The 23016-nt window shown below is 50.2% G+C and overlaps 2 protein-coding genes across 3 annotated transcripts in view; one reads left to right on the top strand and one right to left on the bottom strand.

Annotated features, from left to right (window-relative positions):
* Window positions 1–6121: 6121 nt before the first annotated feature.
* The window catches only part of USP49 (ubiquitin specific peptidase 49), an 86798-nt gene continuing 69903 nt past the window's right edge, over window positions 6122–23016 (bottom strand). The window contains exons 8-9 of one of the 2 annotated variants that reach the window (XR_011358914.1): window positions 6309–6365; window positions 6123–6221 (exon numbers count right to left, since the gene is read on the bottom strand). The gene's annotated coding sequence lies outside the window, so the exon portion shown is untranslated. Of the gene's footprint in view, window positions 6366–23016 lie in introns of both variants that reach the window. The other variant, XM_069946003.1, reaches the window with a different exon arrangement.
* On the top strand, window positions 17245–22124 carry TOMM6 (translocase of outer mitochondrial membrane 6). Its single transcript, XM_069945139.1, has 3 exons — window positions 17245–17466; window positions 17539–17637; window positions 21906–22124. Exons 1-2 carry the CDS (start codon window positions 17294–17296, stop codon window positions 17633–17635), a joined length of 270 nt encoding a protein of 89 aa, XP_069801240.1. The 5' UTR covers window positions 17245–17293; the 3' UTR covers window positions 17636–17637; window positions 21906–22124.

Raw genomic sequence — 23016 nt, 5'->3', positions numbered from 1 at the left:
TCTGCTTCGTTGGTCCAAAGATGGCGGCTACCCGTGATGCAGCTAGCCCAACCCCGGTCTATCTCTTCGGTTACGGGGGAGATTCTTACCGAAGCTGTGCACTGCCAGACGGCACCCCTAGTCCTCCAGGTGGGCGCCTTACATCAGGAGAGGATCTCCTTCTATGTCTTGCGCCATTCCTCTTCCAACATCCTGCTGGGTCTTCCTTGGCTGCAATTACATACCCCTAAGCTGGACTGGAGAACTGGGGAGGTTCTCAGCTGGGGCCAGGACTGTCATAACCTGTGTCTGAGATCTCCTCAACCCAAGTGCTCTACGAGGTCACCTGCTTATGTCAAGCCTCTATCCGGACTACCGGAGGACTACCAAGACTTTGTTGATGTTTTCTCGGCCAAGGAGGAGGACTCTCTACCACCTCATCGGGCCTATGATTGCCCTATAGACCTTCTTCCAGGGGCTTCTCCTCCACGTGGTCGAGTATACCCTCTCTCTGTGACCGAGACTGAAGCCATGTCCTCCTACATCCGGGAGAACTTACAGAAGGGCTTCATCCGTAAATCCACGTCTCCCGCTGGCGCTGGATTTTTCTTTGTTCAGAAGAAGGACGGTTCCCTCCGCCCATGCATAGACTACCGGGGCTTGAATAAGGTGACTGTTAAGAACCGCTATCCTCTTCCGCTTATTCCTGAACTATTCGACCATCTTCGTGGAGCTAGGATCTTCTCCAAGCTGGATCTCAGGGGAGCGTATAACTTGATCCGTATTCGTAAAGGAGACGAATGGAAGACCACTTTCAACACCAGAGATGGGCACTACGAATATCTGGTCATGCCATTCGGCCTATGCAATGCCCCAGCGGTCTTCCAGGAATTCGTGAACGATATCTTCCGAGACCTCCTCTATGTCTGCGTCATTGTCTATTTGGACGACATTTTGGTCTTCTCCTCGGACCAGCAGACTCATGTGGCACAAGTGCGTCAGGTCCTACGAAGACTACGGGCCAATCATCTATACGCCAAGCTAGAGAAGTGCGTTTTCCATCAGCGCAGTCTTCCATTTCTTGGCTATATCGTCTCCGACCAGGGTCTACAAATGGATCCGGCCAAGCTCTCAGCTGTCCTCCAATGGCCACGCCCTGTGGGACTTAGAGCTATCTAACGTTTCCTTGGATTCGCCAACTATTATCGGCAATTCATCCCTCACTTCTCTACCCTGGTCGCACCCATAGTGGCTCTCACTAAGAAGAAGGCGGACCCCAGACGTTGGCCTCCAGAGGCCGAACAAGCCTTCAATAGCCTTAAGTCTGCCTTTGCCTCTGCTCCTGCTCTAGTCCGCCCGGATGTCTCCAGGCCGTTTTCTCTCGAGGTCGATGCTTCTTCTGTGGGCGCAGGAGCCGTTCTCTCGCAAAGGGACACATCAGGCAAGACCAGAACCTGCGGGTTCTTTTCTAAGACTTTCTCCCCTGCCGAGAGGAACTATACTATTGGGGACCGTGAACTCCTGGCCATTAAGTTGGCACTGGAGGAGTGGCGTCATCTACTAGAGGGGGCTAAACACCCCGTTAACATCTACACGGACCACAAGAACCTCCTCTACCTCCAATCGGCTCAACGCCTCAATCCCCGGCAGGCCAGGTGGTCCCTCTTCTTCTCTCGGTTCAACTTTACCATCCATTTCCGTCCAGCCGAGAAGAATTTAAAGGCCGATGCATTATCCCGAGCATCCGATGTCATGGGGCAAGAGGAATCTCCTCGTCACATAATACCTCCCGACCGCCTAGTACCAGTTGCCACTTCTGCTCTGCCGAGACTGCCTCCCGGGAAGACTTATGTGCGCCGCGCACTCCGTAAACGCATCTTGAAGTGGGGGCATTCCTCTTTGGTGGCCAGGCATCCAGGAGCTCAAAAGACCGGGCAATTGATCTCCCGTCACTACTGGTGGCCCAATCTCCTCCAGGATGTCAAGGATTTTGTGGCTTCCTGTGCAGTCTGTGCCAGGAATAAGTCTCCCCGTCAAAGACCTGCCGGCCTACTTTTGCCCTTGCCAGTCCCGGACCATCCCTGGCACCACATTGGGATGGATTTCATCACAGACCTACCTCCATCTGCGGGCAATACAGTTATTTGGGTGGTGACGGACCGCTTCTCTAAAATGGCTCACTTCGTGGCCCTTCCTGGTCTACCGTCTGCTCCTCGTCTGGCTCAGTTGTTCTTCCGACACATCTTCCGCCTGCATGGACTTCCTCTTCACATTGTATCCGACCGAGGCTCTCAATTTGTCTCTAAGTTTTGGCGTGCCCTCTGCTCGCAACTCCAAGTGAAGCTGGACTTCTCATCGGCCTATCATCCTCAGAAAAACGGGCAAGTGGAGAGAGTCAATCAGATTCTGGGTAACTACCTACGCCATTTTGTTTCCAGCCGCCAAGACAACTGGTCCGATCTACTCCCATGGGCGGAGTTCTCATATAACCATCTGGACTCGACTTCCACAGGCAAGTCCCCTTTCTATGTGGTCTACGGGCATCATCCTCGTCCTCCTCTCTCTCCATCCTCTGAAGTCCCAGCCGTGGAGGAGTTGTTATCTGACCTGCAATCGATCTGGGAACAAACTCGACAGTCCTTACTCAAAGCCTCTGAACGCATGAAGGACCAGGCTGATAAGAAGAGGAGACCTGCCACGAATTTTCTCCCAGGTGACAAAGTCTGGCTCTCGGCCAAATATGTCCGACTCAAGATTCCCAGCTACAAGTTGGGCCCTCGATTCCTCGGTCCTTTCTCGGTGCTAAGACGCATCAACCCTGTCACCTACAAACTCCGCCTACCCCCCACTATGCGGATTCCGAACGCCTTCCATGTTTCCCTCTTAAAACCAGTGGTCCTGAACCGGTTCTCCGATAAGTCTTCGTTCTCTGCTCCACAAGCCATCTCTGACGACGTCTACGCTGTTAAAGACATTCTGGCCATGAAAACTGTAAGAGGGAGAAGGTTCTTCCTGGTGGACTGGAAAGGATTTGGTCCTGAGGAGAGATCCTGGGAACCCGAGGCTAACATCCTGGACCAAGATCTCATCAAGAGGTTCCTGCAGGCTAGAAAGAGGGGGAGGCCAAAGGGGGGGGTACTATCACGGCCGCGGCGGCGTCCCATGCTCCGGGCCGCCGCCGCGACCTCCCTCTGTCTCATGCAGCTTGTGCAGGGACCCGGCGCTGCTACATGTTCGGCCCCGGGGGGCGCCTTACCTGGTCCCGCTCCTGCCTCCGTCTGTGCCGGCCGGCGCGCGCGCCCTAGGAGTCAGGGACGCCTCCTAGGGCGCACGCGCGCCGGCTGTCTCAGATTTAAAGGGCCAGTCCGCCCCTAATTGGTTAGTTGCACCAATCACTCCCTATATATTCCAGCCCTGCCCCACTACAGGTGTTGGAGCCTCTATATGCTTCCCATAGCGTTTGGCCCAGCTCCCTGTTGTTCCTGACCTTAGTCCTTGTCCCTTGTTCCTGTCTTCAGTCCTTGTCCCTAGTCCTTGCCCGCTGCCTTCCCATTGTTCCTGAGTCCTGTCCGCCACCTGCGAGCACGTCTACAGTCCTCTGCCTGCACTATCTCCTGCCTACTGCTCCTGCCACGCCTCGCCTGCCGTCACTAGCAACCAAGCCAGGGGTAGCGACCTGGGGGTCGCCTGCCGCAGCAAGTCCATCCCGCCTTGCGGCGGGCTCTGGTGAAAACCAGCGGCCCCTTAGACTCCGCTCCCTGGTGAGGTTAGTGCTATCGCTAGTGACGGTCCAGTGGATCCACTACTCCAGGCGTTACAATTATATGATTACTACACTAAACACTTCACCATCTACTTCTTTCATTGGTCGGTTGCTACAAACAGAAACCAGTGCGGTCACAGTTGGGCTTAAAAACAAAAAGAATGATAGAATTATCAAATGTCCAGTAACACAAAATACAACGTTCATTCTGGTGTGAATCTTCTCTTCTGATCTTCTTAGAACCTAATCTCTGGTAAAGGGAAGCAAGGGGATTATTGTGCCCTCGCCACAGGGGCCTATTGCTCAGGTAACGTCACTACTTCCATGGTTGGCCAAAGAACAGATCCTCAGTAGGCATCTGCCCCCGCCCTTTGCAAGTATAGATGTCTGTCTCATTCCTCCCCTCCCCCTCTTTATCTCTGGTGATGGGTCAGGGGGGTTGCAGGTATGGTTGGAGGTGCAGACTGTAGAGACCCTCTTTTTCTCTGGTGATGGGTCAGGGGGTTGCAGGTATGGCTGGAGGTGCAGACTGTATAGCCCCTCTTTTTCTCTGGTGATGGGTCAGGGGGTTGCAGGTATGGCTGGAGGTGCAGAATGTAGAGCCCCTCTTTTTCTCTGGTCATGGGTCAGGGGCTTGCAGGTATGGCTGGAGGTGCAGAATGTAGAGCCCCTTTAGCAGCGCTGTTCCAGGTACATCGTCTTCCTTCACTTGTGCATCATCTTGGCACCTTTGAAGACATTGTAGATCTCAGCATGTCAGCTCTTCAGGTTGTCTGCACTTGCTGAGTTTTAAGAGACAGACTAAAGGCCCTATTCCATTGAACGATTATCGTCCGTATTCGGCCGATATCGGCCGCTACAGACGATAATCGTCCCGTGGAATAGAGTGCAACGATCAGCCGACATCGTTCATGTCGGCTGATCGTTGCAGTTGCTTGTTTTTCAACATGTTGAAAAACAAGCGACTGATATAGCAGCGATCTGCTGCCGTCGCTCCGTTGAATAGGAGCATCGGCAGCAGACGCTGCTATATCCTATGGGCTGCCAGGACGATCTAGCGATCACCCGGGCAGCCCCCCCGCAGCTCCCCGCCGCCCCCTTCCGCACTCCCCCGCTCGCTGCCGCCGGGTTGAATAGCGGCGGCAGCGAGCGGGGAACGAGTAGCAAACGAGCGCTGAGAGCGCTCGTTTGCTCCTCTGATGACCCATGTAATAGGCCCTTTAACAAGGGTTAATATCCAAATAGAAATTAATCAATGAATCCACAGCAGATAGGAAACAAGGTGGCTTTAGACTCAGTCACATGAGAACAGAAGGTCATTTGCAAAGTCTCTGTAAACTCTGTATAAAGTCCTGTATATTTTCATGGTGGTCGCTCACTTCTTCATCAAATAGATAACAAAAAAATAAAAATCCAAATGTCTTTCTTAGAAAAAACAAAACAAATCAAATCTCTGCCCAGGAAAGTGTTTCTGTTGATAGCAAGGACATGTAACAATGGCTATTTACCTAATCCCATTACCCACATGTTTATCATCCAACACCATTCTTAAATTTCAAGCATTCAAACTAAAAATACAGTATATGGCTTCAGTCTATTGTTTTTGTCTATTAGGTGAATAAACAAATCAAGAGTATGCACACATATCCTCCAATATGCATCCCATGTAAAGCAAACCCATCATCCTATATTGGAGAATTTATTGGCTCATAACAACAAACAGCAACGTTTCAGACCTGTCAATGGGGTCCTTTTTTCAAGCAAGTGAATACTACAAACAGTGTATGGTATATATTGGCACTCAATTGCACACAATAAATTAATCAATCAATGTGAAAAAATAAAATACAGTGATACTACACATTTCTGTGTATATAGGGTTACATAAAATACATGTAACAAAAAAGTATAAGTGCATGTGAAAAGCAAATATATATATATATATATATATATATATATATATACATAGTGGTAAGTATTACAAATATAAAAAATACATCAAATTGGAACATATGGGTTAATAATCACTCAATTAGTCAGCTTATTGAATAATCGAATGCGTACATAGGGGCAAACATGTTGGATAGTCCATATTGGGAGCGTGACGGTGGAACGCACGCCACTTTGGAAGGCACAAAACCCGCATGCGTATACATGACCAATAGGAGCCTTTTAGGGTGTCTAATGTTAATATTGATAATCTGTATAAAGAGGTATAAATGTACAAAAGTAGGAGCGAGTGAGTTCAGCACACAGTCTCAGGCATCAAGGTGTCACTCTGCTCTGGGCACTACTATTAACACGGGTTAGACTGAAACATGCCCTGGACCGGGTTCACGTAATCAACCTGCCAGAAGGCATCACCTTGCAGTATCGCTGGCAACACGATCTGATTCCCGTGGGGGCTTAGATGTGCAGAACACCATCAACACACACTCTCCCACTCAACTCCTACACCAGGCTCCAATTAGTGGTCCAACTAGATAAAATAAAAAATATGAAAAATATGGAAAATCCACATGTAAGGACGTATTAAATAATTCTTATAAAGGGATCTGTTGCTGACCAATTGTTGGTGATCTTCCCACTTCAGTTCCAACTAGATTGCTTGTAGAGATCGATTCTAGGGAAAAACAAAAGAGAATGTCGGATAAGTACATAAATAGAAATATTCTTTTTCATAAGAGTTTAGTATTCACATAAGCTACACATAAAACAGAAATCAGAAGGGTCAAGGCAACCTTCAACTTTTTTGTTTATTACATACATATATAGCTATATCCAATGCAGGCATTTTCCCAACACAATTCCCCCACCCTTCAGTAACACCAATTCACCAATACCCTTATTGTTTTGTTTGTAAACAATCTTGAACCTTCTGAACTTATTCAATTTATCGCTGCATTATTAACCCCTTAGGGACCAAGCCTATTTGAGCCTTAATGACCAGGCTCATTTTTCAAAATCTGACCTGTCTCACTTTATGCGCTTATAGTTCAGTGATGCTTAAACATATGCTAGCAATTCTGAGATTGTTTTTTTGTAACATATGGTACTTTATATTAGTGGCAAAATTTGGTCACTATCTTTTGTGTTTTTTGTGAAAAACATAAAAATATCATGAAAAATTTGCACTTTACAAACTTTGAAATTCTCTGCTTCTAAAAAAAGAAAGTCATATGACATAAATTAGTTACTAGGTCACATTACCAATATGTCCTCTTTATTATGGCATCATTTCGTAAACATATTTTACTTTTCTTGGGTGCTACGGGGCTTAGAAATGTATCAACAAATTATCGATTTTTCATGAAATTTCCAAAACTAATTTTTTAGGAACCAGTTCTTTTTTTAAGTGTGTTTAGGAGGCTTGTATACTTGAAACCCCCATAAATGACCCCATTTTGGAAACTACACACCCTAAGGAATTAATCTAGGGGTATAATGAGAAAAACTAGAATTTTTCCAATAATATGTTTGTTTAGTTTGAAATTTCTCAACTTCACAAGGAAAGGGAGAGAAAGCGCACCCCAAAATCTGTAACGCAGGTTCTCCTGAGTATAAGAGTACCACATATGTGAGCATAAACCACTGTATGGGCACACAGCCAGGCTCAGAAGGGAAGGAGCGCCAATTAGCATTTTCAGTGCAGATTTTGCTGAACAAGTTTCCGAGCGCTGGGTGCGTTTGCAGAGCTCCTGTAGTGTCCGCAGAAGAGAAACCCCCCAAAAGTCACCCCATTTTGGAAAGGGCACCCCTCATAGAAGTCATCTTGGGGTGCAGTGAGCATTTTGACCCCACAGGTATTAGAGGAAAGGATTAAAAATTAGAAAGTAAAAATGAAAAAAATTTATTTTTTCAATAATATGTTTGTTTAGTTTGAAATTTCTCAATTTAACGAGAAACAGGAGAGAAAATGCACTGCAAAATTTGTAAAGCAGGTTATCCTGAGTACAATGGTGCCTCATATGTGGGCATAAACCACTGTATGGGCGCGCAGCAGGGCTCAGAAGGGAAGGAGCGTCATTTTGGGGTGGTAACGGGCAACCTGGGAGTGTTTACTTGCTATCTGGGGTGGTGACGGGCAATCTGGGGTGGTACGAGCAGTCTGTGGCAATCTGGGGTGTTAATGGGCAATCTGGGGGTGTTTACTGGCTATCTGGGTTGGTTACGGGCAAACTGGGGTGGTTACGGGCAATCTGGGGGTGTTTACTGGCTATCTAGGGGTGTTTACTGGCTATCTGGGGGGTTTTACTGGCTATCTGGGGTGGTAACGGACAATCTGGGGGTGTTTACCGACTATCTAGGGGTGTTTACTGGCTATATGGGGTGGTAACGGACAATCTGGGGGTGTTTACCGACTATCTAGGGGTGTTTACTGGCTATATGGGGTGGTAACGGACAATCTGGGGGTGTTTACTGGCTATCTGAGTTGGTGACAGGCAATCTGGGGGGGGGGTCACAGGCAAACTGGGGTGGTGATGGTCAATCTGGGGGAGGAGTGACAGGCAATCTGGGGTGGGTATGGGCAATCTGGGGTGGTTTACGGGTAATCTGTAGTGGTTATGGGTAGCCTGTGGCAATCTGGGGTGGTTACAGGCAATCTGGGGGTTTTTACTGGCTATCTGGGGTGGTTACGGGTAATCTGAGCGGTTACAGGTAAACTGGAGTGGTTATGAATAATCTGGGGTGGTTACAGGTAATGCGGAGTGGTTACAGGTAATGCGGAGTGGTTACAGGTAATCTGGGGTGGTTACAGGTAATCTGGGGTGGTTACAGGTAATGCGGGGTGGTTACAGGTAATCCGGGGCACTTGACTTTTTATCCCATCACCAATGATTTTTGGTGACAAGGGACAAAAAGTGCCGGCAGCATTTGGAACAAGTGATCAGTGGTATATAGTATATACCGCTGATCACTTGTACCAGGACCACATCGGCTAGTCCCTGATCATTGCCCCATGCTCTCCGCCACCTCTGGTAGTGGAGAGAATGAGAGTTTGATCTTTTTTTAAGGGTACAAACACACTTGTCGTATCCGCAGCAGGTTTCTGGGTGCGTATTCGCAGCGAGACTCACTGAGGATCCCGGCCATGTGTACTCAATGGCAGACAAACTCGCAGCAGGGATGTACATCCCTGCTGCAAGTTTGTCAGCAGCTTGCCCTGTTAACTCCCCGGCCGCCGGAGACTATACGTCACCTGATCCTGGCTACGGGGCTCCCGACGTCTTCACGGCCTATTAAGCCAATCAGTGCTGCGGTGGGGCAGCGTACTGATTGGCCGAGCGGGATGTGCTGGGAATCAGCGAAGGACCAGATGATGTATAGTCGGGACCAGGTGATGTATAGTCTCCGGCGGCCGGGGGGTTAACGGGTCGGCCTTTGGACAAACTCGCAGTTTGTCTGCCATTGAGTACACAGGGCCGGGATCCTCAGCGAGTCTCGCTGCGAATACGCAGCGAGAAACTCGCTGCCGATGCGGCAAGTGTGTTTGTACCCTAAGGAATTAATTACTGTGAACACTAAGGTTATTCCGGGGGGGACATGTATTCATCTCCTCTCACTGTGGATTAACGGTGAGAGGAGATGAAAACATGCAGTGCCTGTTACCGGTGGCCGCCGTTATACTGGTAATAACGGCGATCGTCGGTGCGGGGACTGGCCAAGACTGACCCCACATTCTGCCCCAACTTCTCAGCGACCTCCGGTAGCTGAGAGGAGGGGGCTGCTGGCATTACCGGCGCTGCTGCACTATTCTGCGCCATCGCCATAAAGAGCTGATGGCAGCAGAATAGAGCCCATTAGTGATCGCCGTAAAAATTCATATTGGCGGTCACTAGTAACATAATGCATGTATTCTCTGGGTCATTACGGTTACGGCAATACCACATTTGTGTAGGTTTTTTTTAACTATTACCACTTTGGCGCAATAGAAACTATCTTCCTAGCCAAAACCCACAAAAACTGTCGACACATTGCAAGATCCATAGCGTTCTTATCTTTTACGCGACAGAGCTGGTTTTGGGCTTATTTTTTGTGGGAAGATCTGTAGTTTCTACTAATACCAAGTTTTATATGTATATGACTTTTTGATCTCTTTTATGACGTATTTTCTAAAGCAGATTGATAAAATACAGCTATTCTGGTACTGTTTTTTAATTTATTTTTTTACAGCGTGTGTCGTGCAATAAAATTATTGATATAGTTTTATAGATTGGGTCGTTACGGACGTAACGATACCTAATATGTATATGATTTGTGTTTTTGATCGCTTTTATGTAATGTTTTATAGTGTATGGGTAATGTAATGCATTTTTATTATGGGGGGGCTGGGGGGATTGTGTTTGGTGCACTTTATTTTACTTTTTTACACTAGTGTACATTACTATACACTAGTGTAACACTTAGGTTACATTATACAATACACTGTACTGCTTCTGCAGTACAGTGTATTGTATAATGTAACCATCCTGCTGACAGGCAGTAGCACAGCCACCCCTGTCAGCAGGATGGCTTATCCATGGTAAGCCCAGGGGCCTTCATTGGGCCCCCGCAGTTACCATGGGACGTCGGGGGACCTCCGATCACGTAAGTGGACCTGCGGCACCGTCCGGTACACACCGGAACCCGTTAGATGCCGCTGTCATTCTTTGACAGCGGCATTTAACGGGTTAAACTGTCCGGAGCGGAGAATCCTCCGCTCTGGGCAGTTACAGGAGGGGGTCAGCTGTCACACTGACCGCTGATCCCCCGCACTGCCGCCGCCACCGGGCGGCAATTCATTCCGATGCGTACGCCGTTAAAAGGCGTACGCATCGGAATAAAGCCCATTAGTGGCCGCCGTAAAAAAGGCAGCACAACGGTCACTAAGGGGTTAATATTTATCCAAAAACCAATTTCAATCAAATATTTTCCATTTTGGCACCAAGCACCCCAAGCAATCGCTTGGGGCCCCCAACATCCAGGGGGCCCCCACGCCCCGCTCTTCTCTTGTGCTCAAGACCGTTAGACAGGGCCGCTGCCCCGCTCGCTGCTGTGATCTGATTTGTAACTATGAGTACTCGTAATGAGCGCTCACAGTTACATGCAGCAGCAGCACTGACAGGGCGGGAGCCATTGGCTCCCTTCCTGTCAGTCACTCTTGTGGCCACAGGAAGTGTTTTCCCTGCGGTCACAAGTGGCCGCTCTGTCCTTGTGGTGGCGGTGCTCCAGTGGCATCACTGGAGCATCGGTGCCAGGACAAGGGGAGTGCGGCCTCTTGTGTCCGTAGGGAAAACTCTTGCGGCCACAAGAGTGAAGAAAAGAGGAGACGCCCGGACCCAGGTGAGTATAAGTGTTTGTTATATTGTGTTACATACTATATGGGAAGGGGAGCACACAGGGGCCTGTGTAACGGGGGGAGCACACAGTGGGGCTATATAACGGGGAAGACACAGGGGGCTATATATAACTGGGGGAGCACACAGGGGGGCTATAGACTACTGGGGCTTCACAGAGGGGTCTATATACTACTTCGGTCAGCAGAATGGGGTCTATATACAACTTGGGGAGCACACAGGAGGTCTATATCCAAGTGGGGGAGCACACAGGGGGGCTATATACTACTGGGGGAGCACACAGGGGGTCTATATACTACTGGGGTAGCAAACAGGGGGTCTATATACTACTGGGGTAGCACACAGGGGTCTATATACTACCGGTGGGGCACACAGGGGGTCTATATACTACTGGGGGAACACACAAGGGTCTATTTTCTACTGGTGGGGCACACAGGGGGTCTATATACTACTGGGGGAACACACAGGAGTCTATATACTACTGGTGGGGCACACAGGGGGTCTATATACTGCTGAGGCAGCACACATGGGGTCTATATCTAAATGGGGGGCACAGAGGGGTTTATATACTACTGGGGCAGCACACAGAGGGTCTATTTACTACTGGAGGAGCACACAGAGGTCTATATACTACTGGTAGGGCACACAGGGGGTCTATATACTACTGGGGGAACACACAGAGGGTCTATATACTACTGGTGGGGCACACAGGTGGTCTATATACTACTGGGGGCAGCACACAGGGGGTCTATATATAACTGGGGGAGCACACAGGGGGTCTATATATAACTGGGGGAGCACACAGGGGGTCTATATATAACTGGGGGCAGCACACAAGGGGTCTATATACTGCTGGAGGAGCACACAGTGGTCTATATACTACTGGGGGAGCACACAGGGATCTATATAATACTGGTGGAGCACACAGGGGGTCTATATACTACTGGAGGAAGCACACGGGGGTTAATATACTACTGGAGGAGCACACAGGGGTCTATATCCAAGTGGGGAGCACACAGGAGGTCTATATCCAAGTGGGGGAGCACACAGGGGGGCTATATACCACTGAGGGAGCACACAGGGGAGCTATATACAAGTGGGGGAGCACACAGGGGGTCTATATACTAGTGAGGGAGCACACAAGGGGGTATATGCAACTGGGGGCAGCACACAGGGTATATACGACTGGGGGCAGCACACAGGGGGTTTATATACAACTGGGGCAGCACACAGGGGGTCTATATACTTTTGGGGAGCCCACCGGGGGGGCTTTATATAACTAGGGGAACACACAGGCGTCTATACACTACTGGGGAAAGCACAAAAGGGGTATATACTACTGAGGGGAAGCACACAAGGGGTATATACTACTGGCAGCTGCGCACAAGGGGTATATACTACTGGGGGCAGCACACAGCGGTCTATTGTTGTGGAGTGCGTGTCGAGGTGCCCCAGACATAACTTCACTTGGGGCCCCAGAAATGCCAAGACCGCCCCTGCTTATATAGCACCAAGTAGGCATCTGAAGACAATTCAGACTTCTCAACCTTATTTCCCTCTCAGGATTTCAAGTGACAATGAAATCTTTAGGAGGAGCAAAGGGCTGGTATATCCAAACATAAGGGGCTGTCACTCTCCCTTTCTCCTCCCACCTTTCTATGTCATTTGTCACCACCCCCATAGTCCAGGGCTTTGTATTGTCATACTTCAGGTCAGTCGTCTGTAACCCTGGGACCATGAAAACCTACTAACCTTCTTGTGGTATCACAAGACAGACAACACATATAGCAATACAGACATGTACAAACATATAACACACATGGGCCCATCCATTCATAACATACAATTCACACAAAAGAAATGATAAAAATAAAACAAAACATGGAGCTCCTTTCAAAAAAATTATGAAAAAGCATCATAAAATGCCTAAAAAATCGTGGTAAACCATATCAAAAAGTTGATCTACTTAATTTTATAATGAGAACATTTTCACATTTCTCCTCCTTGGCCAAATTTTCTTTTTATACTCCTATTATATGAGCAGATAATTAATGGTATTTTACATAGTTGGGCTATGTTCACACTACGTATGATTCTGGCCGTAGTTCGTACACAGCCGTACATGTGCGGCTGAAACTACGGCCGTGGGAAAAATAGACATGCGCCGGATGCATGCGAACCGCGAACATACGCCCATAGTACAGTTATGCTTCCCTAGCTTGTTTCGAAGCGATCTGAGGCAGGTCATTTACTTGGAAATCTTCGCCCAGCCCAAAAAAACACACAGAACCTTTTGGATCTAAAAATCAAGTTCAATTTGGCTGAAATAAGTACTCCGTACGGGACCGCACTGAAGTCCACGGCTGTGAGTTGGAACAGTTACGTCCTCAAACAATGGTCTTGTTCATTTTTCAGGGCGCCGTATACGATCCGGTCGTAGGCTCATACGTAGTGTGCATTGTGTGGCCGTATATCGTATACTTTCAAGCGAACGCATCAACCTCAAAACTACGGGCGTATATTCGCGGTTCGCACTACGGCCGAAAATATACGTAGTGTGAACAGTGCCTTAGAGTACAAACCCACTTGACGTATTTGCTGCGTGAATCAGTCTTAAAAATAAGCAGGCAAAACGCAGGTTGGCTTTATACGATTGTTCTGCGTTAAAATACACAATTGCGTATTTTTGAAGCGTGAAGCTTGTTGTTAGCAAAGCATCAGTTGTTAACAACCTGTGCGAAAAACGCATGTAGCTTCACGCTTCAAAAATACGCAATTGCGTATTTTAACGCAGAACAATTGTATAAAGCCAACCTGCGTTTTGCCTGCTTATTTTTAAGACTGATTCACGCAGCAAATACGTCAAGTGGGTTTGTACCCTTAAGGTTTTTGGTCTCCATCCTTCCTGCCAAACTGTGAAAAAAACAAAACTTTTCATTAGGGCAAAACTTTCCTCCAGCTGTGGAAACAAACAAAACTCATTGTTATCTTTCAAATCTTATAAGGTGCCATCAATATCACCACGTGGATTTTTCTCTTTTTATACTCCAGTTTACATTTACCAAATTAAATGTATATATATATATATATATATATATATATATCAATACTCCTTCAAGAACCTGCAGGGAAAACACAGACATATTAGATATATCATAGATTAAATAATCCCATGACGTCATCATATACCATCAGATTATCTTTTATCTCACTGGTCCACAAACAGAAAATACAAACACTAAAACAATGGACAGAGTACAACACTTTGCACAGAGATTAAGGGCCCTATTCCACAGTAATGATAATCGGCTGAATCGGCCCCATTTGGCCCGATTCGGCCGATTATCGTTCGGTGGCGGGCGACCAACGGGCGACCAACGATTTGACAAGCAGCATACGCGCTCTATCTTCAGAATGGTCTGTTAGCTGACGGAGCCCTCAGCCAATCACAGGCCGGACCGCCGCGGCCTGTGATTGGCTGAGTGGCCTGTCAGCTGACAGGCCATTCTAAAGATAGAGCGCGCGGGACCCGGGGACGAAGACAGAGCGGAGAAGAAGACTGGACAGGTAATGTATGATGCTGCAAGGACATCGGTAACGATGTCCCTGCAGCCCTCGCTCAACGATCATCGGGCCGTGGAAAAGGCCCAGTAAACGAGCGACGAACTAGCAGATCGGCGCTTATTTACATTGTTAATCGGGCCCTCCTCGGCCCGTGGAATAGGGCCCTAAGTCTATTGCTCTCAGACACAAAATAGCCATAAACTTTCCTTCAAATGACAAACACAGAGTCCCCAACTAATCTTTCCAGAGATAAGTCCCAGAAAAAAAACCTTCCTGCAGCAGCAGAGCTACATATTGTCAATTACTATGAGACTAAACCTCCTGTGAGCTCCAGACCTTCTATTGTTTTTTCACTCTGCTCTCCCAGATACAGAGAGAAAAACTTTTCTGCAGTGTAAAAACACATACAATGTCATTATAAAAACACATACAAGCCTTCATTTATGGCTGGAAGTTACACTTTTGTTGTTCCAATACCGGTAAAACAATAACATCCATTCTTACCTGCCAATAACACTCAACTTCTACTCATACTCTTTGCAAACATATTACTACAGGTTTCACATCTCTCAAACTCTCAACATGAGTTACTTCAAACCTATAAATCAACACACTGCGACCACACATTAGCCAAAACCTGGTGAGGAGCCTGCTCCCACCCTAGAATCTCCACATCTATGAAGCCCACTTGCTTCACTTCTTTAGGCTATGTTCACACGGCGTATGAGACCGGCCGTTCCGTGACCCCGGCGGGGTCACGGAACGGCCGGTCTCTGCCCGGATCATCCCGGCCGGTACTTAAGTGCCGGCCGGATGATCTGTTCGGCCGTGGAGCTCTGATGCGGGCGCATCAGCATGCGCCCGCATCAGAGCTTGCCATAGCACACAGAGCCGCTCGCTTCACTGTGTGAACTGACAGGTCTTTCTGCGGCCTGAATTCCCTGAATTCTGGACGCAAAAAACTGACATGTCAATTTTCCTCCGGCACCGCATTGATCCCGGCCGGAGCGTATGCGATGTGTGTACGCTCCGGCCGGGATCCCACTGACAGTAAGGCAATGTTCCACCCCGCAAAACTATGGCCGTAGTTCTGCGGCAAGAACTACAGCCATAGTTTTACGCAGTGTGAACATAGCCTTATCTTGTATGTCTCTCTCAATTCGCACCAGCAGACACAGATCCATCCCACATCTGCTGCGGTTCAGCCATTCAAGAAACATGACAAGACTCACCACCAGCCGACTGGGGTCTGTCAGCTGAAATGGTGTCACCAACCTCGAGTGCTGGGTGCACAGTGTGGCGATCTACACACCCACCAGGGGACTGGACTCACTTTGTCATCTACCCCACAACTACACATCTCAGCTAACACATACATTATATTTCTATTACACAGTTATAGCAACTCTATCACTATTATCCCACTTCTGACACCATTATGTAAGCGGTTGCTTTTAATAATAGTCGCAGAAGGCTATAACCACACAGATTTATAGAAAAAGAAGGTATTTAATACATAAAACAATACTTAGCTGCAGTAACAGATAGTACAGGTGCAGATTTGTTTCATCCACAATGAAATGGGGAGCCCCTTTGTATATTATGGTCTAATATACGCCCATTTCCCTTGAAGACCTACAGGGTGCTGGGCACCTTCCTTCCATGGTCCCAGCTGAGGCTGACTAGAAGCTACATACCCCCGACCTTTATAGTAAGTTTGGGTGTGGGTGATGTGCTTCTATGTCTATGTAGACCACTGATGACCACGAATGGAAGTTATCTGACGTTTCTCCGGCCTTGTACATATTTACCAAGCACAATGGGTACCCAGTTTTACAACTACAGCTACAAGGTTCTTTCAGCCATACAACAATAGCAACAAACAACCGTATCCTCCAATGTTAACACTATTGTGAAAGTATATGACTGGACAGTTGACATAGGTGTGACAATGACTTTTACACACAGCCATACAAGGCCAATATATATATATATATATATATATATATATATATATATATATATGTATAACACATTAAAATAATACATTCCTTTCATCACATCAATAAGACACTTTAATATTCTGAAATAAACCCATCCAGTTACACCATTTGAATGATTCCCCCCATGTGGCCCCATGGGAAAATGAATTGCCCCCTCCTGGTCAACACCGCTGTTGCATAGCTATTAGCTCCACCATCCACTGTGAGTCAGTCTTAGATCACTAAGAAAAACACCAGATCCTGCGACGAGAGGCCGATGGACCCGCCCACTGCACGATGTGACAGTAGTAGTAGATACATGGAGGTAATAACAGTATAGTGGTGACAGTAGTAGTAGATACATGGAGGTAATGACAGTATAGTGGTGACAGTAGTTGCAGATACATAGAGGTAATAACAGTATAGTGGTGACAGTAGTAGTAGATACATGGAGGTAATGACAGTATAGTAGGGACAGTAATAGAATTGAAGATACATTATAGTTCTAATATGCAGGGCAGGCCATAACACGCACTGCGCATGCTCCCTCAGCACGTTTAAGAATTAATCACGTGACTTCATGTATTATTAGTTGGGAGGAGGAGTGAATTGAAGCCGTGCTCCGCCCCCAGGAGGAAGTGAGCGAGGAGAAGGCGTGGTCTCCGTGTATGACCTCCGTCTGTATCCGGGTCATCGAGCGCTCTGGAGGGATGCAGCTCTACCCGGAAGCAGTCATAGATCGGGACACGATGGCAGCGGGGAGTGTGGAGAAGAGTGCGGGCAGCCGGGGGTGGATCAGCGGGACCTACCGCTTTATAACCGACAGGAATGACTTCCGCCGGTGAGAAGCGATCACGTGACCGCGCTGTGAGGCCTGATTGTCGGCCGCGCTAACTCTTCTGTGTTTTTGCAGGAATCTTCTGGTGAACCTCGGGCTCTTCGTGGCCGGTGTATGGGCGGCGCGGAACATGTTTGACATCGATCTCATGGCTCCGCAGCCGGGAGTGTGAGGGTAAGAGCCGCTCCGAGGGCACATGGTCCATCCTCCTCCAGCCGCAGGTCACAGGGGTAGAACCCGAGGGGAGAGAGCTGCACACCATATCACCGACTGACGCCAGCACATGGTCCATCCTCCTCCAGCCGCAGGTCACAGGGGTAGAACCTGGGGGTAGAGAGCTGCACACCATATCACCGACTGACGCCGCATATCACCGACTGACGCCAGCACATGGTCCATCCTCCTCCAGCCGCAGGTCACAGGGGTAGAACCTGGGGGTAGAGAGCTGCACACCATATCACTGACTGACGCCGGCACATGGTCCATCCTCCTCCAGCCGCAGGTCACTGGGGTAGAACCCGGGGGAGAGAGCTGCACACCATATCACTGACTGACGCCAGCACATGGTCCATCCTCCTCCAGCCGCAGGTCACTGGGGTAGAACCCGGGGGAGAGAGCTGCACACCATATCACTGACTGACGCCAGCACATGGTCCATCCTCCTCCAGCCGCAGGTCACTGGGGTTGAAGCCGGGGGGGAGAGAGCTGCACACCATATCACCGACTGACGCCGGCACATGGTCCATCCTCCTCCAGCCGCAGGTCACAGGGGTATAACCCGGGGGGTAGAGAGCTGCACACCATATCACCGACTAATGCCGCATATCACCGACTGACGCTGGCACATGGTCCATCCTCCTCCAGCCGCAGGTCACAGGGGTATAACTGGGGGGAGGGGGAGAGAGTTGCACACAGAAGCTGGGGACCCACATGCACTTACTGGCTGACTACGGGTCATTGTCCCCCTGTCAGAGACTGAATAGCGTACTTAATCTGTGTCTGTGTACAAAGAATAAATCATTGTATTCAGGGGTGTATGACCAGTCTCCAGCATGCAGCCAGTGTAGTGATTACAGTGCAGTTACCTCCAGCGACTACTTTCCTGATTTCAATGCGATCATGTGGGTTCCAATGGTTGCCATTGACTTCTGGAGGCTCTCTACCAACTATGGAAGCCTGTGAGACCCAGCCGGGCTTCTAATTGGCCTCTCTGCCTGTCATTTTTCTGTTTAAATCCTGGTGTGAAACGACTTAGAAGTAGATTCCCACATCCTTAGTCCTTAGCTGCAGATGTCAGCCATTTATATTGGTTAAATCTATAACATAAATTCTGTACCACCAAATCCCCAGCATGAAATCCTCTGTAGATTCCCGTGGCCAAGTCCGGCCATGGGAAAACTACTTCTAACTGCAAGGGCAAAGGGGAACGTAACAACATATAAGGTGGGAGTTGTAAAGTTTTCTGAAGGTCTCCAGTATGGCCTCTGGATGTGTCTGTGACCTCTTTTACCATTGGATAAGGTACTGTGGATATAGATTGGGTGATCTGACACTCCGAGTACATGCTGCATTTTCTTTTCCACTATATGACCCTATCAATTTTCTTAAAGGGGTTCTACAAAAACTGTAGTTGTAGCCCCAAAGTATATAACGTAAAGTGTCACTGTCTTAATTTTTTTTTTTTAAAGAAATCAATAGTACAGGTGATTTTAAGAAACTTTAATTGGGTTTATTAGCTGAAAAATGCATTTTTATCATGAGTTTGAAGTTTTCCGACCCTGTCCTTATTATTCTGAGGAGGCTGGGGCTGGGAGTGACAGCGGGGGGGGGGGGGGTCTGGGAGTGACAGCTGAGGAGGCTGCGGCCTGTGTGCTGGGAGTGACAGCTGAGGAGGCTGCGGCCTGTGTGCTGGGAGTGACAGCTGAGGAGGCTGCGGCCTGTGTGCTGGGAGTGACAGCTGAGGAGGCTGCGGCCTGTGTGCTGGGAGTGACAGCTGAGGAGGCTGCGGCCTGTGTGCGGGGTCTGGGGAGCTGGGATTCACAGCGGAGGAGGTTGCGGCCTGTGTGCGGGGGCCGGGAGTGACAGCTGAGGAGGCTGTGGCCTGTGTGCGGGGTCTGGGGAGCTGGGATTCACAGCGGAGGAGGTTGCGGCCTGTGTGCGGGGGCCGGGAGTGACAGCTGAGGAGGCTGTGGCCTGTGTGCGGGGTCTGGGGAGCTGGGATTCACAGCGGAGGAGGCTGCGGCCTGTGTGCTGGGAGTGACAGCTGAGGAGGCTGCGGCCTGTGTGCGGGGTCTGGGGAGCTGGGATTCACAGCGGAGGAGGTTGCGGCCTGTGTGCGGGGGCCGGGAGTGACAGCTGAGGAGGCTGTGGCCTGTGTGCGGGGTCTGGGGAGCTGGGATTCACAGCGGAGGAGGCTGCGGCCTGTGTGCGGGGGCCGGGAGTGACAGCTGAGGAGGCTGTGGCCTGTGTGCGGGGTCTGGGGAGCTGGGATTCACAGCGGAGGAGGTTGCGGCCTGTGTGCGGGGGCCGGGAGTGACAGCTGAGGAGGCTGTGGCCTGTGTGCGGGGTCTGGGGAGCTGGGATTCACAGCGGAGGAGGCTGCGGCCTGTGTGCGGGGGCCGGGAGTGACAGCTGAGGAGGCTGTGGCCTGTGTGCGGGGTCTGGGGAGCTGGGATTCACAGCGGAGGAGGCTGCGGCCTGTGTGCGGGGTCTGGGGAGCTGGGATTCACAGCGGAGGAGGCTGCGGCCTGTGTGCGGGGGCCGGGAGTGACAGCTGAGGAGGCTGTGGCCTGTGTGCGGGGTCTGGGGAGCTGGGATTCACAGCGGAGGAGGTTGCGGCCTGTGTGCGGGGGCCGGGAGTGACAGCTGAGGAGGCTGTGGCCTGTGTGCGGGGTCTGGGGAGCTGGGATTCACAGCGGAGGAGGCTGCGGCCTGTGTGCGGGGGCCGGGAGTGACAGCTGAGGAGGCTGTGGCCTGTGTGCGGGGTCTGGGGAGCTGGGATTCACAGCGGAGGAGGCTGCGGCCTGTTTGGGGGGCCGGGAGTGACAGCTGAGGAGGCTGTGGCCTGTGTGCGGGGTCTGGGGAGCTGGGATTCACAGCGGAGGAGGTTGCGGCCTGTGTGCGGGGTCTGGGGAGCTGGGATTCACAGCGGAGGAGGTTGCGGCCTGTGTGCGGGGGCCGGGAGTGACAGCTGAGGAGGTTGCGGCCTGTGTGCGGGGAGCTGGGATTCACAGCGGAGGAGGCTGCGGCCTGTGTGCGGGGGCCGGGAGTGACAGCTGAGGAGGCTGTGGCCTGTGTGCGGGGTCTGGGGAGCTGGGATTCACAGCGGAGGAGGCTGCGGCCTGTTTGGGGGGCCGGGAGTGACAGCTGAGGAGGCTGTGGCCTGTGTGCGGGGTCTGGGGAGCTGGGATTCACAGCGGAGGAGGTTGCGGCCTGTGTGCGGGGTCTGGGGAGCTGGGATTCACAGCGGAGGAGGTTGCGGCCTGTGTGCGGGGGCCGGGAGTGACAGCTGAGGAGGTTGCGGCCTGTGTGCGGGGGCCGGGAGTGACAGCTGAGGAGGCTGCAGCCTGTGTGCTGGGTCTGGGGATCTGGGAGTGACAGCTGAGGAGGCTGCGGCCTGTGTGCTGGGGGTGACAGCGGAGGAGGCTGGGGCCTGTGTGTGGGGTCTGGAGAGCTGGGAGTGACAGCTGAGGAGGCTGCGGCCTGTGTGCGGGGTCTGGGGAGCTGGGATTCACAGCTGAGGAGGCTGCGGCCTGTGTGCGGGGTCTGGGGAGCTGGGATTCACAGCTGAGGAGGCTGCGGCCTGTGTGCGGGGAGTTGGGAGTGACAGTTGAGGAGGCTGCGGCCTGTGTGCGGGGTCTGGGGATCTAGGAGTGACAGCTGAGGAGGCTGCGGCCTGTATGCGGGGTCTGGGGATCTAGGAGTGACAGCTGAGGAGGCTGCGGCCTGTATGCGGGGTCTGGGGATCTAGGAGTGACAGCTGAGGAGGCTGCGGCCTGTATGCGGGGTCTGGTGGGCTGGGAGTGACAGCTGGGGAGGCTGCGGCCTGTGTGCGGGGAGCTGGGGGTGACAGCTGAGGAGGCTGCGGCCTGTGTGCGGGGTCTGGGGATCTAGGAGTGACAGCTGAGGAGGCTGCGGCCTGTGTGCGGGGAGCTGGGAGTGACAGCTGAGGAGGCTGCGGCCTGTGTGCGGGGAGCTGGGAGTGACAGCTGAGGAGGCTGCGGCCTGTGTGCGGGGGCCGGGTGTGACAACTTTAATGTTCTCTGGGAGTTACTGGTTCTGGTAATTTTGCACCTGAATTACATAGCCCAGCCTTCCAGCATTTAAAGAACTACAAACAAGCTAAATACCCCTCCGACAACCATTGCTTGTGTATTGACAGATTCACATGGACACAACGTGCATAAGGGTAAAAATTCCATTAACAAAGTCTCTCATTACAGAAATCAGAGAGTGCTGGAATCTGCTGAAGTTACTTTCAGTCCGTTACATCTGCAGGGAAAATAGAAGTTGGTATGAAAGCCATTTGCCAGTACCTAGGCCTACACTATATGGCAGCTGTGCCCAGAATGGACCAGGAACATGGAGGATTGCTGATATGGGACTTAGCCCTGTTTTGGGTTATTTATTGTTGTATAAATTAATAAAAATCCACAGACCCATCTGCTCTGTTATCTTGTTTTGTGGTGGTGGGGGGTGCAGTTTATACTGAATAGAAATCACTGTTCGTTTTATAGGATGAAGTGAGCTTAAAGCCGCGCTTGCCTCATATCCGCTTTGTATATCGGTACTCACAACTAATAAGTGAAATGAGCAATTTTTTTTTTTTTTTTTTTTTTAAACCTTTAAAATACTGTGAATAGTGATCACAGCATTTCTTGCCTTACTGACAGATACATGGCCAGAGTCCAATCGGTTGCTACTGCCAGTGTCAGCCTTTACTAAGCCATCTGTACCAGCCATAGCAACATAGTTCCCCCGTAACCCCTTCCAGCAGAATGTCTTACCTGGTGTGTCAGGCAGATGATGCCGGCTCAGGAGCAGAGCTGTTACCTGCGCTGGGATCTGGCTGTCACACAAGACCAGGCAGGTAACACTTTAAGGGTATAAACCCACACACCATATACGCTGCGTATTTACTGCTGTGATATGCAGCAGATTAGATCTATATAACTGAACGCAGCATCAAATCTGCTGCATATACGGTGTGTGTGTTTGTGCCCTAAGGGTACAAATACTGGGCAGATCCGCAGCGTATTTCTTGATGTGAGTCCCTGCCTTGTAGTTTGTATGGGAAGCCATATGTAAAGAGACTGCCCCTTTAACCCCCGCCAGATGGAGCTTATACTGTACCTGCTCCAGGATCTGGCTTGCTGCAGAGATTCCCATCTAGACGTCCCGCTCAGCCAATGAGTGTGCTGCCCCCACATCCAGCTGGGAAACCTCAAAGCAAGCCGGATCCTGGAGCAGGTACAGTATATGCCCCTACCCGCGGGAGGTTAATGGGGTGGTCTTGCATAGTTGCAGCGGGATGCCTATCGCGCTGCAAGAATG

Source organism: Dendropsophus ebraccatus, chromosome 11 (assembly GCF_027789765.1).
Source record: "Dendropsophus ebraccatus isolate aDenEbr1 chromosome 11, aDenEbr1.pat, whole genome shotgun sequence".
In the NCBI taxonomy this organism is placed as follows: Eukaryota; Metazoa; Chordata; class Amphibia; order Anura; family Hylidae; genus Dendropsophus; species Dendropsophus ebraccatus.
The sequence above is the reverse complement of the archived record's forward strand: the minus strand, read 5'-3'. Positions and strand labels throughout refer to the sequence as shown.